This window comes from Felis catus, chromosome F1, assembly GCF_018350175.1.
Source record: "Felis catus isolate Fca126 chromosome F1, F.catus_Fca126_mat1.0, whole genome shotgun sequence".
Classification (NCBI taxonomy): domain Eukaryota; kingdom Metazoa; phylum Chordata; class Mammalia; order Carnivora; family Felidae; genus Felis; species Felis catus.
Genome location: NC_058384.1, coordinates 64,330,928 through 64,348,377, shown reverse-complemented (window position 1 = coordinate 64,348,377; position 17,450 = coordinate 64,330,928). Strand labels below are relative to the sequence as shown.

At 48.4% G+C, this 17,450-nt stretch overlaps 1 protein-coding gene across 3 annotated transcripts; it reads right to left on the bottom strand.

The window, feature by feature from the left end:
* Positions 1-8,933: 8,933 nt before the first annotated feature.
* PEX19 (peroxisomal biogenesis factor 19) lies at positions 8,934-16,682 on the bottom strand. Of its 3 annotated transcripts, none has more exons than XR_006591628.1 (8): positions 16,529-16,682; positions 14,985-15,094; positions 14,444-14,609; positions 13,926-14,011; positions 13,100-13,261; positions 12,084-12,260; positions 11,686-11,856; positions 8,934-11,603 (listed from the first exon to the last, which is right to left on the bottom strand). XR_006591628.1 is itself a non-coding variant. In XM_003999588.5 (8 exons), the coding sequence occupies exons 1-8, from the start codon at positions 16,596-16,598 to the stop codon at positions 11,563-11,565; spliced, it is 900 nt and encodes a 299-aa protein (XP_003999637.2). In that variant the 5' UTR covers positions 16,599-16,682; the 3' UTR covers positions 10,541-11,562. The 3 variants fall into 3 exon arrangements, 2 of the variants coding, with proteins under 2 accessions (XP_006943102.2, XP_003999637.2); XM_003999588.5 differs by having other exon boundaries at positions 10,541-11,646; positions 11,812-11,856; XM_006943040.4 differs by lacking the exon at positions 11,686-11,856 and having other exon boundaries at positions 8,934-11,646.
* Between the last annotated feature and the right edge of the window lie 768 nt (positions 16,683-17,450).

Genomic DNA, 17,450 nt, shown 5'->3' with positions numbered 1-17,450 from the left:
CTGTCTCGGGCTTTTGGACTGGAGCAACAGGATAAACAGTCGGGGCATTTACTGAGATAGAACTCCAGGCAGGAGGGGGGAGCAGGAGGAGGGTTTTTGTTGGAAAAATGTCCAGTTCTATTTTAGACATGTTGAACTGGAGGTGCCTATTAGATTTCCAAGTGGAGCTACTGAGTAAACAATTGAAATATGAATCTGAGGCTCATAGGAGAAGACAATTGCTGGTATAAACTGGGGAGCTGTTAAGGTATAAATGGCATCTATAACCATGGAGTGGGGAGTGCTTACTTCGTTAACATGGAAGAGAAGACAAGCAGAGTCTATATATAAGTTGGGCCCTCTAATCCCAAGGCACTCCAACTAGTAAAGGTCAGGGAGAAAAAATATCCAGCAAAATTTATTTAAAAGGAGCAACCAAGAGGGGTGTCTGGGTGGCTCGGTCGGTTGAGCGTCTGACTTCGGCTCGGGTCATGATCTCACAGCTCGTGAGTTCGAGCCCCGCGCTGGGCTCTGTACTGACGGCTCGGAGCCTGGAGCCTGCTTCCGATTCTGTGTCTCCCTCTCTCTCTCTCTGCCCCTAACCCACTGGCATTCTGTCTCTGTCTCTCTCAAAAATAAATAAACATTAAAAAAAATTTTTTTTAAAGGGGCAACCAAGAAAAAGAACTTAAAACCCCAAAGAGCAAGGAATCCTATAAAACAAATTTTTTTAATGTTTCAAGAAGGGCACTCACTATCAACTCTCATTCCTGTTTAAGAGTCTGAGGGCTGAAAACTGACCACTGGATTTGGAAACATGGAGGTTAAGACCTCGCCAAGAGTGACTTTGGTGGAGCTCTGGAGATGAAAACCTCCCACTCTGTGATCTGGTTTCTATGCTTACTGCTGTGGACACCATTGTTATTGCCACCAAATCTTATTTTGGGCTCTCCTATTGCATTTGAGGTTGTGATGATCGTCACCCCTTCTAAATATCCAATCTCACGGATTTCTGTGACACTGTGTGTCATAGTTCTATTTATATCACTTGACCATTTATTTCATGAGCTGTTCTCACTCTTCATTCTAAGTGTTCTTCCAAAGTGATCTTACCCATTCTGACAGTTGGGACTACCATCCATGTCCCAGTCTTTATTGCCAATCCAGGCTTCTTCAAGCTGTAGACTCACATACCTGATAGCCAATGGCACTTTTATTTATTTATTTATTTATTTAAATTTTTTTTTAACAAAATACTTTTTTTTTTTAACGTTTATTTATTTTTGAGACAGACAGAGCATGAACGGGGGAGGGTCAGAGAGAGGGAGACACAGAATCCGAAACAGGCTCCAGGCTCCGAGCTGTCAGCACGGAGCCCGACACGGGGCTCGAACCCACGGACCGCGAGATCGTGACCTGAGCCGAAGTCGGCCGCTCAACCAACTGAGCCACCCAGGCGCCCTTATTTATTTTTTTTAATTTTTTTTAACGTTTATTTATTTTTGAGACAGAGACAGAGCATGAACGGGGGAGGGGCAGAGAGAGAGGGAGACACAGAACTGGAAGCAGGCTCCAGGCTCTGAGCCATCAGCCCAGAGCCCGACGCGGGGCTCGAACTCACAGACCGAGAGATCGTGACCTGAGCTGAAGTCGGACGCTTAACCGACTGAGCCACCCAGGCGCCCCCCAATGGCACTTTTAAAAAAAACAAAACCGCTTTATTGAAATGAAATTCACATGCCATACAGTTCACCCATTTAAAGTGTGCAATTGGATGGTTTTTAGTACATTCACAGATACGTGCCACCGTCACCACAGATAATTTTCAACTATTTTTGTCACCTTGAAAAGAAACCGGGTACCCTTCAGCTACCACCCCCTATCTTCCCATCCCGCTGCAGCCTAAAAAACCATTAACTCCTTTGTCTCTATAGATTTCCCTATTCCGGACTTCCATATGAAAGGAATCATACAATACACTTTGTGTGTGTGATCGGTTTCTTCCACTTAGCATGTCTTCAAGGTTCATCCGTGTTGTATCATGTGTCAGTACTCCGTTCTTTTGTGTATCAAATATCGCTCTATTGTATGAATACATCACATCTTGTGTTTCCAATCATCTGCCGACAGGTTGGTTGTTTCTTTTGGCTATTACGAATAATGCTACCATAAACATTCATGTACAAGTTTCTGTGTGGGTTTATATTTCACTTCATTTCTCTTGGGTATATACCTAGGAGTGGAGTTTCTGGGTCACATGGTTAACTATATGCTTAATCATTTGAGAAACTAACAGACTGTTTTTCAAAGCAGTGGTACCATTTCACATTCACACCGACAGTGTATGAGGGTTCCAATTCCTCCTCATCCTGGCCGATATTTGTTATCTGACTTTTTAATTTTAGACAGCCTAGTGGATATGAAGTGGTATCTCAGTATGGTTTTGGTTTGCACTTCTCTGATGACTAACAATGTTAAGCATTTTTACACGTGTTTATTGGACATTTCTGTCTTCTTTGGAGAGCTGCCTATTCAGATCCTTTGCTCATTTTTAAATTGTCTTCTTATCACTGAATTGTAAGAATATATATTCTAGATACAAGTCCCTTATCAGGTATATTACTTACAAATACTTTCTCCCATTCTGTGGATTGTCTTTTCATTTTTGATGGGCTCCTTTGATGCACAAAGCTTTCTAATTTTGGTGAATTTATCTTTTTTTTGTTTTGCTGCTCATGCTTTTTGGTGGCATATCTAAGAAACCTTAGCTAAGTCCAAAGTTATGACAGTTTTACCCCTCTGTTTTTAGTTATTACTTTTAGGTCTTTGACCTGTTTTGAGTTAATTTTGCATATAATGTGAGGTAAGGATTGAGCTCATTCTTTTGCATGTGGCTGTCCAGTTGTCCCAGCACCCCTGTTGAAAAGACTGTTCTTTCCCTCTGGATGTTTTTGGCACCCTTGTGAAAAATCAGTTGACCAAAGATGTAGTTTATTTCTGGACTCTTAATTCTATCCCATTGGTATCAATGTCTATTCTTGTGCCAATGCCAGACTGTTTTACCATTGCTTTATAGTGAGTTTTGAAATTGGGAAGAGTGAGTCCTCCTTCTTTATTCCTTTCTCAGGACTGTTTTCTTATTCTGAGTCCACGGCAATTCCATGTGAATTCTAGAATTAGCTAGTCAATTTCCACAAAGAAGTCAGCTGGGATTCTGATAGGGAGGGAAAGCACTGACTCTTGAGATCATTTGGGGAGTACTGCCCTCTTGATGATGTTGAGTGTCCTGCTCTATGAAAATGAGATGTTTTTCCATTTATTTAGATCACCCTCTGTCAACGTTTTATAGTTTTCACAGTATAGTTTTACACTTCTTTTGTTAAATTTACTCCTAAGTACTCTTTTTTTTTTAATTTTTTTTTAACATTTATTTATTTTTGAGACAGAGAGAGACAGAGCATGAACGGGGGAGGGGCAGAGAGAGAGGGAGACACAGAATTGGAAGCAGGCTCCAGGCTCTGAGCCATCAGCTCAGAGCCCGACGCGGGGCTTGAACTCACGGACCGCGAGATCGTGCCCTGAGTTGAAGTCGGACGCTTAACCAACTGAGCCCCCCAGGCGCCCCTCTTTTTTCCCCAAACATATATATATATATATTTCTTGAGACAGCAAGGGAGTGAGCGAGTGACCAGGGTTGGGCAGAGAAAGAGGGAAAACTGAGGCTCTGAAGCAGGCTCTGAGCTGACAGCACCGACCCCGATGCGGGGCACGAACCAACAAACCATGAAATCATGACCTGAGCTGAAGTCAGATGCTTAACTGACTGAGCCACCGAGGCGCCCCTCCCCAAGTATTCTTTTTGATGTTATTGTGAATGGGACTATTTTCTTAACTTCATTTTTGGATTGTTCATTGCAAATGTATAGAACTACAATGTATTTTGTAAATTGACCCTATATTCTGAGAATTTCCTATATACAAGATCATGCCGCCTGTAAATACGGTTTTATTTCTTCCTTTCCAATGTCTGTGCCTTTTATTTCTTTTTCTTGCCTAACTTTCCTGGCCAGAACCTTATATAAGTAGTGAAAGCTGATATCCTTGTGTTATTCCTGATCGTAGGGGAAAAGCAACCAGTCTTTCACCATTAAGTATAACGTAAGCTGTAGGGATTTCATAGATGCATTGTATCAGGTTAAGGATATTCCTTTCTCTTCCAGACAATGGTACTTTAATGTTTCCAAACTGAACTCACCTTTGCTCTACCTCGGTCAAACTCAAACTGCTCCTGTTCTCCTCTCTTGGTTGGCACCACTGTTCTCCTGCCTTAGGCTACATTCCCTAGAAGCTGAGCTCAGAAAAGGGATTCCATGCAAATGGTACGTTGAGGGAGTGCTCTCAAGTAAAACCTGTAAATGGAGTGAGGCAAGCAAGGTAAGACAGGGGGAAAAGTTAGGCAAAGATAGGGCTCCTACATTTAGCCTCCACTGGGAACTCCTGGTATATACATGGCACATTTGTCCCACCTCAAGGAAAGGGGGGAATTATCTATTATCATTTACTGATAACACAACTAATGATTACATGTCATTGCTGATAATGCAATCTCCAGCAGAATCCCAGCTGACTTCTTCACCCAAACCGGCATCATACCATTGGCCGTGATGCTGTCCCCAGGAGGGAATAACCTTCCAGAAGTTTCCAGAAGTGGTTCCTGTCGGTACAGAGGGCAGTTCTCAAGAGGATGCAGCTGTGAGCTATCAGCAGCCAAAACTTACACTTCCTGGTAAAGAGGATCTGGACAGGGTACCAACAATGTTTATATTCTGGCTAACTTCTGGGGACACTTACAAGGGGAGTCCCTAAACTGTAAATGCTATGATCTCCCTTCTGTAGCACCCAGTCTAGAGTCATCTCCCCCTTGACTAGCACTTGTTAGTCAAGATGGCTTACCCAGTGGAGTAAGCCAGACCCTCATTCCTGAGGGTTTTGAGCCCTAAGAAATCATGCCCTTAATCAGGCTGTAATTCTTTACTTACTCATTTATGGTTAAAACTGAGTATAGGAGGACCAAGAGATATCCCAAGGATCATGTGCGCATCAAACACTTCCCACTGTGTCCATGTTAGCAGCAGTCCTACCTTCTCGTAACAGAGTCAATTGTCCCAAACAGTATGGTAACTTCTTTGCTTGATGGTCTGCAGGCATTAGGAGCTCAAAGCGACCAGATGACGGTCATATCTTTAAGTTTATTGAGATTCTTATGTTGTGCCTGATAGAAGCATCCTCCCCGCACCCCTTACCCCCTGATCCTCAAGTAGATCACTGGGAGTGATGTTGAATAGGGTCACTTCTGTTTCCGCCCCTTGGTTCCAGAGCCCTTGGATTCTACCTAGGGGCTGAGGATAAAGCACCCTTTTATGGTCATGTAGGTTTATACTGTATTGTAAAGGACAGCACCCCATTCTTGCTGGCCACCAATGCACCTTCAAAAGGCTATCCCAATGCTCTACCGGGTCAAAAGCTTCTGGATGGAAAGGTATTTGGTAACAGTAGTAGACCCCCATTGTCATACGCCCACTGCTGCACCTGCTTTGTCATTAAATGGTCCCTTGTTCCAAAGCATTATTATGTAGGATCCTGTATCAGTAGATCAAACGCGTCTGAGTCCTTGGATGGTAGTACTAGCTAAGGCACTCCAGGCAGGATAAGCAAAGCAAGATATGTGATCAGAATAGGTTGCTGACTTTTCCAGAATGGAATCATTGCCACCAAGTGGCTGGTTGTTCTCCCTGAGCAGTGGTACTGAACTGGGGGATCAGCATTGCTTTGTGGCTGACAGGTTAGACATTTAGAATAGCTAGGTCAGCCTCTGGCAAGAGAGGCGTCCAATGCCAAGAGGCCGATAAACAGCCTCCATCTCTGCCATCAGGGTGATTCTACTCATGGCACACTGGAAGAACTGGGCCAGGTGAGGTTCCTGGTCAAATCGTCCTGTCCATTCGGTTATTAGCTAACACTTTTCTGGTGAACGCTATAGTAAGTCCCACTCTCACAGACCCACCCAAATCCTCTTCACCAGATCTTCTCTCGCATTTTCCTATCTTGCACCTTCTGGGCCCCTGACCAACCAGCCCACTGACCTTGAGTTCACATATATCCTTGCCTCAGGCCACTTCTCACTCTCCAAAGCAGATAATCACTTACACTGCCTAAAGACCTACTGATTGAGAATTTGCCCTCATCACTGACTTTTAGGACCACTCCAGATGGGGCCATTGAGAAGCGATAGTCCGTATTTGGCTTGCCCTAAAACATATCAAACCAACTCCTCCACGAACCAGACCTGGATTTTTTCCTCGTCTGGCCAATCAAACGGTTGCAGGATTTCTCATGTTGCCACAGGCATGGGCTAGGACAAAGCTATCACTGTAACAGATGTACATAATCTGGAGAACTGAGGACCCTTGTTCAGGTTAACTTATTTGTGCCCACCAAGTCTGTTCGGGCTTCTTCCCAAAGGTACTGTTCCCATTGTAAGACGAATTGCTATTGTATCCACCCAATCTTATGACTTGGCAGGTCTCACAATAACCAGCTGGTTATATGGGCAACTGCTCACAGTCACTTGATATTTTGTGGCCAAGCATTGAGTCTCTATCAGGGTCTAATCGTGTGCCAGGAGATGCTTTTCAAATGATGAAACTTTCTTTACTGCAGATGGCATAACTTTACTCTAGAACCCGAGAGATCTATGCTGGAACTCTCCTGTTGAGGATAGCCCGAGAATCCACACACCATCTCTTCCTACCACAGATACCTCTAGTACCACAGAATTCTCCAGGTCATACGGCCCCTGCCGCGGGGCTGCTTGTATATCATAGCCTGGATCTGCTGCAGAGGCCTTTCTTGCATTCCTAAGCACAGAGTACGGTGCCCCCAAAATAGAAGAGGCCTCCTTAAGGCACCGCGCTTCTTTCTTGGGGTAAAATACACAAGATGCAATAACTTACCCTTTACTTTAGAGAGACTGTCCCAGAATGCTCCAGCTCACTGGACTCCTAAAAACTTAACCAACGTGGCAGGACCGTGCATCTTTGCAGGATTTATTTTCCACTCTCCGGAGTGCATGTGTCTCACCAAGGAACCCAGAATACTTGACACTGCTTGTTCATCAAGTCTGATTAGCATGTCCTTAATCCCTGAGTAGCGTAAGCTACACAAAGCATACAAACGTGGTACCCTGCAGAATGGGCTACACTGTGACGATGGGGGAGAAGTAACATAGCTCCAGATCAAGACTGTGAATATATACTGGTGCCCACCACTTGTGAATGCAAACTGTTTCTGATACTCGTTGGAAGAACGTATTCACTAGATGAGGGGTTGGCAAGCTTTCTGTAGAGGGTCAGACAGTACACGTTAAAAACCACGTACCTATACCAGAAGCTGCGTTACTTCCTCCCGTAGAGGAAACACACCCAACACAGTACTGCTTGGACTACTACCCACCGAAGTTTGCAGTAGCCCCATGCAATCCGCCTCAGGCCAATCCAGTTTTTGCAAGAGCCAGACGGGTGGAATTAAAAGAAGAAATGATGGAGACCCACACTCCAGCATCCCTCTACCCTTTTAAGCGTTGAACTAATTACTGCCATTTCCCCCAGAACGCAGTATTTTTTATTTTCTATCTTGGTAGAGGTGGGGATGCAGTTTCAGGGGCTTCTACTTGGGCTTTCTGCTGATTGTCAAGAATGTCCATTCTGATTATACATTTGGAAACTGAAAAAAAAAAAAAATGACCATAAAGTGGGTTTCTGGACCCACCGTGAGGCAGATTCAGGCAAGCACTCCGTTCTGACCCCATATTCCCCTACTGCGATGAGAACGGGGCATAGGAAGGGCAGTGCTGTGGTGGCGCTTCGGGTCCCTGGGTATCAAAGTCAACTCAGGCCCAGTATCCCTATTTTCCAACTTAAAAAATCTGGGCAATCTTCCCCCAATACATGGTTGACTAAGTAAATGGATCTTTCAATTGATAGTTTGAATCTAAGAACTGTCTCAGGCCTAAAAAATGGGCAAGGAATTTTTTTTTTTTTAATGTTTATTTTTTTTTGAGACAGAGAGACAGAGCATGAACAGGGGAGGGGCAGAGAGAGAGGGAGACACAGAATCGGAAGCAGGCCCCAGGCTCTGAGCTGTCAGCACAGAGCCCGACGCGGGGCTCGAACTCACGGACCGTGAGATCATGACCTGAGCTGAAGTCGGACGCTTAACCGACTGAGCCACCCAGGCGCCCCGGAATTTTGACTTTTCAAGTTACTGATCTCATTCTTCTGCTCAATCATTCTTGATCTCTTAATTAAATACAAACCAATACCTTGCTTGGCTGTCCATTTATCTGGTCCCTGGGACCACCCACGTTCCATTAGCCATCTCCACTTTGAACATGCTGCCCTATGGAAACCCGCCCACCCTGACTCTGAGAGTTAAGTGTTGCCACTTGGCTTCCGCTACGCGAGGATCCTATCATCCCCACTGCTACAAGGGAAACCAGTTCTTAAACATCCCCTGCCATCAGCCTCCACCCACAGAGACAGCCACTTCTAAACTTCCCAAAGATGCCAGTGACCCATTCATTAGTGCCTTTCCTTCATAAAACAAACAAAAATGTCCTCAGACCTTCCTAAGGAACATGGTCAGCTAGTGGGTTTTCCGGTGTAATATACATTCATTCTCACATGCCCACTTCCTCTAAGCCTTTTGATCGTTTCTCGTAAGGTCTATCATCTCAACCTCGTTTACTGTGGACCATCGTTTTTTCCAAGCTCCCCAGCCATCTTGACAGTGTATGATAAGCACCTCCTGGGGCCCCTGCCAGGATGGTCTCCAGAGTCACGGGAAAATATCCTCATTACCACAAATTCTGTATGAATTCGATTCTTAACTCATGAAACCATCCAAACAACTACAAATTTATTTTCTAACATACAGAATCTTCGAACAAAGGGGTACCTCCTTTAAGGTCTGAGAGCAGCATAAAAACTCTACATACAGCTTAAACCTAAACTTCTTAATGGTTATTTTTAAGCAAAAGAAAAGGCTCCAAAAATAATATAGAGGTCCTTACAGCGACACACCCTAGCCAAAGAAAAAGTGGACTGGAGGCAACCCTCACGTGAGAGAGAATAAGTACAGAAACATACCAGTGTGGCCGACGGAGCTGTGGAGACCGAGGAGGGCCCCAGAGCAGTGCTACCCAAGGTGGTTCAGAGACTTGTACCGGTCTGTGAACAGTTTTGTACCCGTCTGCAACATGATGAGTTACAAGTTCAGAGTGTCTAGAAATGTCTTAGCGTTCTGACATTGCTGTGCTGTCCAGGTGCATGATCAGTGGACTCAGCCTGCTGAAAGGGGTCTGGTCAGCTTGGGTGTGGCCAAGCCTGCATGGTGGGTGGCACGCTGTGTGAACTGCACTTGTCACGGGCAACGGGAACACATCTGAGCGTACGCAGGACTGGGTGAAATAAACAAAACAAAAACCCTGGCTCTTTAGCAGACAGTTTGAGAAGGACCGCTCTGTCTTCCATGAGCCCAGAACCACTCCAACAGCGCTTCCGGGACAGAGAGGAGCTGGAGGTCAGTTTGTTCATGTTCAATCAAAATGAAAACAAATGGCTTGGGAACAAAACTAAATTGGACTAGAGCATCTGTCTGGATTCCTGGAGTAAGCCCTGACTAGGACAGCAGGACTGAAAATCGGTAAAAGAGAACTGCCAGTACAGCAGGTGCATGGTTCAGGGACAGGGTCTTTTTGTCCTTCCCTGCTCCTCTCTATCCTCGTCCGGTGTTTGGACGGGGCTGGTAGAGACTTTTGGCCATTCAGGCCCTGTGACCACCATCACGAGTCTGCCTCCGCTTTTCCCGCCTCCTACACAACAGGGGAGTCAGATTCAGACCGGGGCTTTCATATTCTGATGCGGTCCAGTACCTAGACCTTCCCAAACAGCTTGAGGCTCAATCCCCCATCCACAGAAAGTGTGGAATCGTCTTAAGGGTAAGAAAGCTTAACCCATGGAAAGTGGCATGTTCAGAGCGCAAAGTGACTCAGAGGCTGAGTGTCACCTGCCCTGTGCATTATCTTCTGAGTGCTGAGACAGGAGAGCCAGCTGGTCTGACCAGAGTATCCACCAACACATGGCAGCCAAGGTCCATAGATGCAGTGGTTCCCAAAGAGAAGGGCAAGATCAACTCAAAATAACAATGATAATAGAAATAATTTTAAAAACGTTAGTAATATATTGCTAACAATAATAAAAATGTGAAACCTTAGGATACAACACCAACTGAAGGGCTTCCCAGATTGGAACACCCAGAGGCAACGAGGCAAGATGGCCATCCAGCGTCCTTGGCCAACCGAGGGGCAGCCTCAGCTGGGGAAGGGGGCGGTGGTAGAACCAGCACTGCAATGGTATGAACTGGTCTGCAAACATTCCTCACGCTGCAGCTTACAGAAGCCGAGGAAGATCAGAGAAAGACCTGAACGAAAAACAGGCCACACTCCTCAATCAGAATATTTATTAGTCAAGAGAAAGGACCCGAGCTGCACCCCACTCCCGTTCCCAAGTCACCTGCTTAATCAAGGGACAGGATTCAGAGAAATCAGAGGTCTCAAATAAGCCAGAACACATCTGGGGAAGAATGGTCTTTCATTTCCTAGACCTGACACTGTAATTATGTATGTTTTCCAGGGAGGAGGCCAATCAGAGTAGTGGATGGCCCTTCCATGTCACAGCTTGGGTGCAGAGAAGGGCTGGGATAAACAGGTATTTAAAAAGAGAGAAGAGGAGGAGAGGCAGGGGGCACAGGAAGGTCAAGGGCTGGGTTCACCCAGATCACACAGCGTCATACAAAGACCCAAGCTGGTGACTTGAGTTCTCAAACTACACCAGGGACCTGGAGGCTCAGCACCTGGCGAGAGGAGAATCCCAGGGCTTCTCTTTCAACCCTACTGTGATCAGAGGCAAAAGCCCCTACTTCCTTTCCCTCCACGGAATTCCCAACGGTCTGTCTGAAGGCAAGAGGACGCGGTGACAGACCGAGAGCCCCAGCCCAGGCTGAATTTCTCCCCATTCATTTCCAAAGGCTCTTCCCAAAAGAACTAGAGAAATACGGAGCCCCAGGACTCTGTCTCTGCTCCCCAGTCCGAGGGAGGGAGTAGAGACAAGGCACAAAGACCCTGGATGTAAAAGTGAACATCAGTGTGGCCATACATAACATTAGTTGGGAGGGGGAAGAAGGGCATGCCCCCAAAGGGATGCTTTCCTTCACCTGGTAGGTAGCTGGGCCTTTGCTAGCAGCAGAAACCACGACGGATAGGGTTCACAGAAACGGCCCGCACAATAGGCCTTATTACCAGAAAGAGTAAAAGCCTCAGCTGGTATGGCACAATCTCAGCTGGGATGACACAGGGCAGTGGGCAGACTGCTCTTGCAGACGACACTCCTGCCTCGGCTCCCAGTGGTTCTGCTGCCTCCAGATGTTCCCCATGGCTGGGAATCAGGGCCGAACGCGTGTTGTGTTTCACATGATCAGACACTGTTCGCCATTGGCACCTGGTGGGCCTGACAGATTGAGGGCATCCAGGTCAAAGTTGAGGCCAGGAGGCTGGAGAAGAGACGGAGGGACTGGGATTACTGCTCTTACCTCAAGCGACAGCTGTTGAAGGTGCGCCCCCAGTGGCCACAGCGATCACCTCAAGTGGACTCATTCGAGACTACAGAATTCCAGAAACTTGGGCTCAGGTTCAAATCTAAGAGAAGCTATACTCACCATCTCCCCAGCCAGCTCTTTTGGAGGGTGGCCCAAATCCTGTAGCTGGAAAGCAAGGGGAACTTGAGAAGGAGAGAATCCCACGAAACGGCAGTCCGAAAGAAGTATCTGAGCCACTGTCTCTCTCCTCTCTCCTGGGGACCAGGCTACGCGGCCTCTCTCGTGCTCCCTCCGCCACCTGGGTTTGGCAGCGTGGCCTTCTTCCCAGAAACCCGCCCCACTGAACACACACCCAGCAGCACCCGGGGGCAGGCGGCAAGAGGAGGCCTCACCTGCTGCATGAGATCCAGCACCATCTCGAAACGAGCCTTCTGAGTGGCCTCGCTGTCCGTGGGGGTCTCGGCCTCAAACTGCTCACATATCTTGCCCATGACACTATGTTGTTCCTGATATTTTTCAAACTGCTCTGGAGGAAGAGACCCCCGGTGAGTCTGCAACCATTCTGGATACTAAGGAAAGGGAGAACGGGTGCAGAAGAATTAATGGACGGTGGATAGGAAGGGCAATAAAATCTGAAAAGCAAGAAAATCCGAAGGGGGAGGGGACCCAGGGGAAGTCAAAACTAAGGACGTCAGCAGCACTGACTCCAACCACGTCACCTGGCTGTGCCAGCATTTACAGTTACCAGAGGACGGCACACTTCTTCTGTGAAGAGCCAGACAGTAAACATTTTAGCCTTTATGGGCCATGTGTGATCTCTCTGTCACATGTTCTTTCCTTTGTCTGTTCTGATTTTACAACCTTTATAAATGTCAAGAACCACTCTTCGCTTGACAGTTGGATTTGGTGCACCTGGACCCCAGTCTGCTGCGTCCTGGTCTCCACTGTCCACTTCACTCTTGACCGCATGTTGCACCGTGTCGTTGAAAAGCTTCTGTTCCCGTATTTTGTTTCTTTAGTGAAACCGTAAGCTCTTTGACAGCAAGGACCATCTTTTACACTATCTTAAATTGTTTATAGCATAAAGCCAGTAAATCATCGTCAGAGAAACGACTGGTAAGAAATACAAGAAAGGGTTGATCAGACAACAGCCTCGAACCAGTTTACAGAAAACCAGAGCTGAAGAGCCTCCCCTTCTGCCTTAAGCATCTTCAGTGTGGTACGTTTATTCCCAAAGACACAGCTCCTCCCCACTCTCCTGTTCCAAATAAACAAAGGAGAAAAGAGCAGAGAGACTGTGCACTCGAGTTACTCCAGCTCTGTAGGCTCGAGGCAGACAAGGTAGCCCACAGGCGTCGTCGACACAGTGGAAAATGAGGAGGAAAGGCAGAAACAGAAGTTCACAAACCTTTTCTGTAATCTCCTTCAGTGATGGGTACAACACGTCCTTGGACAGTAGGTTCTGCATGATACTCTGCATGATGGGGAGGATGTTCCCTTCCCCATCCCCTTCTTCCATGCCCAGCCCTTCCATGGCCTTGGTCAGTTCCTCCTCTGACATGCCTGAGTTCTAGAAAGGACAGGAGAGAGGTGGGCAAATACAGATGGTCCGACTTAAGACCACTTTTCAGTTTTAGATGGTGTGAAGAGGATGTACATTCAGGAGAAACTTTACTTCAAATTTTCAATTTGGATCCTTGACCGGGGCTGGCGATGATACTCCCTCGAGATGTCACGGTGGCCGTGGCTCCCAGGCAGTCACGTGATCACCAGGATCAACGACTGATGACACTGACAACCACTCTGTCCCCACGTAACCATTCTGTTTTCTACTTTCAGTACAGCATTCACTAAATTACACGGGATACTCAACACCTTACTAGGAAATAGGCTTGGTGTTGGGTGATTTTGCAGACCCACAGGCTAACATAAGTGTTCTAAACACACTCAAGGTAGGTGCGGCTAAGCTGTGATGTTTGGTAGGGTAGGTGTATTAAATGCATTTTCAACTTGTGGTATTTCCAACTTACGATGGATTGACCAGGATGTAACCCCATCGTAAGTTGAAGACAGTGCCTTCTTGGGATGCTTAGCACCCTTTCAAGTGGGAAAGAACTATTTAAACTTGCCAGCAGCAAAAGAGTGTGGCAGGGACAGACTTCAGATGCTACCCAAGAGAGTCTGTTTGCTGATGTGTCTGACGGGCTCTCATGGCCCCTGCCCCTTCCCCTCACCTGAAGATCAGTGGCATTTTTGGCAAGTCCACTTAGTGTCTCCTTCAGGCAAGATGTAAATTCTTGTTGGGAGGTTGCATCACTGCCTAGGAAAGATGGAGAAAGGCCAAGTCTTTTGGACTTTTACTGTCTGCTTCCCCAGACTGCGCTGGTTATCAGCTTGGATACGCAGCATTTACTGGTGAGTCACTAGCACTCCAAACCTCTGAATCCTTCGTGGTCACCTTCACAGTCACTTTCACAGATCTACTCGAACCGGGTGTCACTTTGTTCTCCACGAAGACACCCACAACACTATGACCTTTAAAATGGTCAGTTTTCAGTAATCTTTTCTGTGACTTTTCAGCCTCGCCCCCTCGCATGACGCAGTGTCCCCGTCCCTCCTCCCATCTCCTGGTCCCACCCGATGGCCGTGATATGATGAGTGCTGTCAGCTTGACTAAGAGTGCTCTCTGTGCGCAACAAACACTGTGGAGGTCTGTTCAGGGGTCTCCAGCCCCCCAGGGCCGCCTCCTCACCCACTCTCCCGGCAGCCTCTGAGAGCTTTTGGAACTGCTCCACCAGATGGGGCTCTTCCTCAGCCAACTCCTTCATGGCCTTCTCGAATTCTGCAGTGGCTTGGGAAGCCAGCTCGCTGTCGAACAGTTCTTGGAAAAACTTCTCTTGGGAGGCGAAGAGGGCATCCTGCAGCGAAGGGTGGGGCCAAAATGCATCTCTTACTTGGCCCCCACCGACAGAAGCCACAGGCAGGGGCTCTGGGAAATGCAGTGCTGCCCTCCTGCCCACCTCCACTGGACATTCTAACTACCTCTTTTCAGGAGGACAGTAAGAAAGGCACCGGGCACTGAGGGAAGGGTATAGGGTGCCATTCCCAACCCAACCTTTTAAATCTGCCTTCTCTTCGAAGCACTTCCTCAAGATCCCACCACTCCATCCTCAGGGTCAGGCCAGGCCCCCTCCCCCCAATCCACTCCAGCCCACAGGGGCCTGCCCCACCTCTGCTTGCAGGTGCTTGCCCACACCCCCCCCCACCCTCCCTTAAGAGGGTGGAATTTATACTTTGGCAGTGTCTCCTGGCGATCTCTTCTGGGGCCCCGAAGCATCAGGGGCCGTGGTGGTAGGAGGGGGTGCTGGGGAGGGTTTGGCCTTATCGAAATCATCAAGAGCACCTTCAGAGACAAGAGACATAGTGTGTGTGTTGGGGACGGATGAGGATTCAAGGCTTGGTGGGGGGGCGGGGTAAGTTCTGGGCACAGCATTAAGAGGACAGTCTTTCAAAGTGTCATCTCCCTTTTAAGTGTGCCTCTCCTGGCCCGCCCCTCAATAAGTTGCCCACTTCCCTCTTCATTACCCAATTTATTGGGATCAAAGAGGAAGAAATCCCTAAAGGTGGAAGAGGCGTCTCTCTCATAGCAGGAAAGAGAGACTTAAAAGCCCTGCAAAGACATCTCCATCTACGCAGCGACTTCCTTGCCACATTCTACCGATTCCCCAGAAATCCCACACAAATATCCAACGAGAGCAGAGAACACAGGTGTCCTTAAACTCCTGAACTCACTCTGGAGCCCTCGAGGGCGTAATTTTTGGCAAGAAAGCAAAAGCCACAAGACGTTCCACCCCGCTTCCCGTGGGTCCTGGTACTCGCACAAACTGAGGGATAGCACGCGACAGTCCCTGGGGGACATTAAACTCTCTTCTCCTAACGCCGGGTTCAGCCCTCCCTGGGCAAAGTTCCTAGAGCTTCCTCTGGCCTCATCTCCGCAGATAACTATGTGCCAATCCACAGAGTCACTTGGCACTCCTCACCGTTTCTGTTCATCCTTCTGCCTGCCCACATCTCTGTGACTGGGCAAGAGACAAAACATATTCACCTCTGCTCTAAAAACCTGAGTCCTCACCACCAATCCGCTTGCTGGGCTTAGCGGGAGGACACTGGCCCCACTGTGGGCAAGAAACCAACAGAAGAGCGGAGGGCGGGGAAGAAAAGAACATCCAGCCTCTTTCCGGAGGATGGGCTGTCTCCCCCTAAAGCCCTCTCCCCCTCAGTTTTTCAGAGTAATGGAAGGGAGTCGGCTTGAGCTGTCTGACACGGCGAAAGTACTGGAATGGGGCCCAGGGAGGGAAAGGTGAAAGGCTTGGCGAGAGGAAAAAAGGGGGGAGAGGGCAGCGCACAGAAGGCCGCGCCAAGGGCTGGTCGACCCTTAACGCGAGCAGTCGGTGAGCGTCGGGTTCGCAGCCCACCAAAGACCGAAAACTGCCGCTGGCGGGAAGGAAGTTAGGTTAACAAGAACTTGCTCACCGAAACCTAGGGGGGTTCGGCGCCGGATCGTGAAACACCGTCCGGCGGGCTACTGCTTCCCCTCCGGCAGGGAGATCAACGGTCTGAGACGCTCTGGGGCCCAACGTGGGCTCCCGAGCTCCCGCCGCGGAAGAAGGAGAGGGTGACCCAGAGATTTTCTTCGGAGTCACAGGCAGACCCTCTGCCCCCGGCCAACCTTTGGAAAGCCTCTCCCGCTCCGCCCCCAATATCTCGGGCGCAGTTTGCCCCGGAATGAGCCCTTACAACCGCCCACCGTCGGGCCTTCCCCTTTACGAGTTCTTACTTTCCAGCAGCTCTTCCAATTCCCGGTCCGCGTCGGCCCCAGCACCAAAAGCCTCCTCAGCGGCGGCCATCTTGCTACCTCCGGCTTGCCGTAGGAGGCGGGGCTTCGCGGCGTCCGTGCCTCGGCCCCGCCCCCGCGCCCCTCCCCTTGTCCTCGTGCAACCAGTAGTAGCGCAGGCCGGGCCGGAGCCGCCATTTTTAAAGGGACAGGAAGCTCTGTGGGTTGGATTTTGGTTTTTTTCTTTCTCGCCAGGAACCGTTGAACTAACGGAGTGGAACTCACTGTGAAATTCTACCAGGTTACTGATTAGCCCGGTTTCCTTTATTTCAACTTCTCGCGTTATCCAGAGAAGAGACTCTTTCATCATATGCTTCTCAACACTTAGCACTCTCTGACATTCTATTGATTTTACTTCCTTGTTTGCACTGGCCCCCCAGGCACTGCGTGGAATTTGAACACCCAGCGGGCGAGGACTGCCATCCGTGGTCTTCACTGCTGTAAGCTCAGCTCCTAGGCGAGGGCCTACAACCCCGCTGGCTCTCACTGGCCACTCGCAGCCCTCCCGGACCCTGATGAGGCACACTTCTCCGCGGGATCCGGCGGCTGTCTCTCCTATTCTCCGACAGGGTTGCCAGAATGAAGGACACAGGACTAGGAGCTTAGTTAGAGCACAGGGTGCGTTGGAGCAATTCAGGCAGAAAAAGCAAGTCTGGAACCTCGGATTGAGCCAGAGGACCATTCATCGTGGTAGCCATAGACCTACCTCCCCCGAACCATCCCCTTTTCTCCATATAGAACCCAACCTCTAATCCAGTGAAGCGGGGGGAGGCTCGGTAAAAGACAACTCCAGACACCCCTTCCCTCCTCTGGGATGGTTCTCCTCTTCAGATGGGTCAGAACTGCCTCCCACGCAAATCTGTGT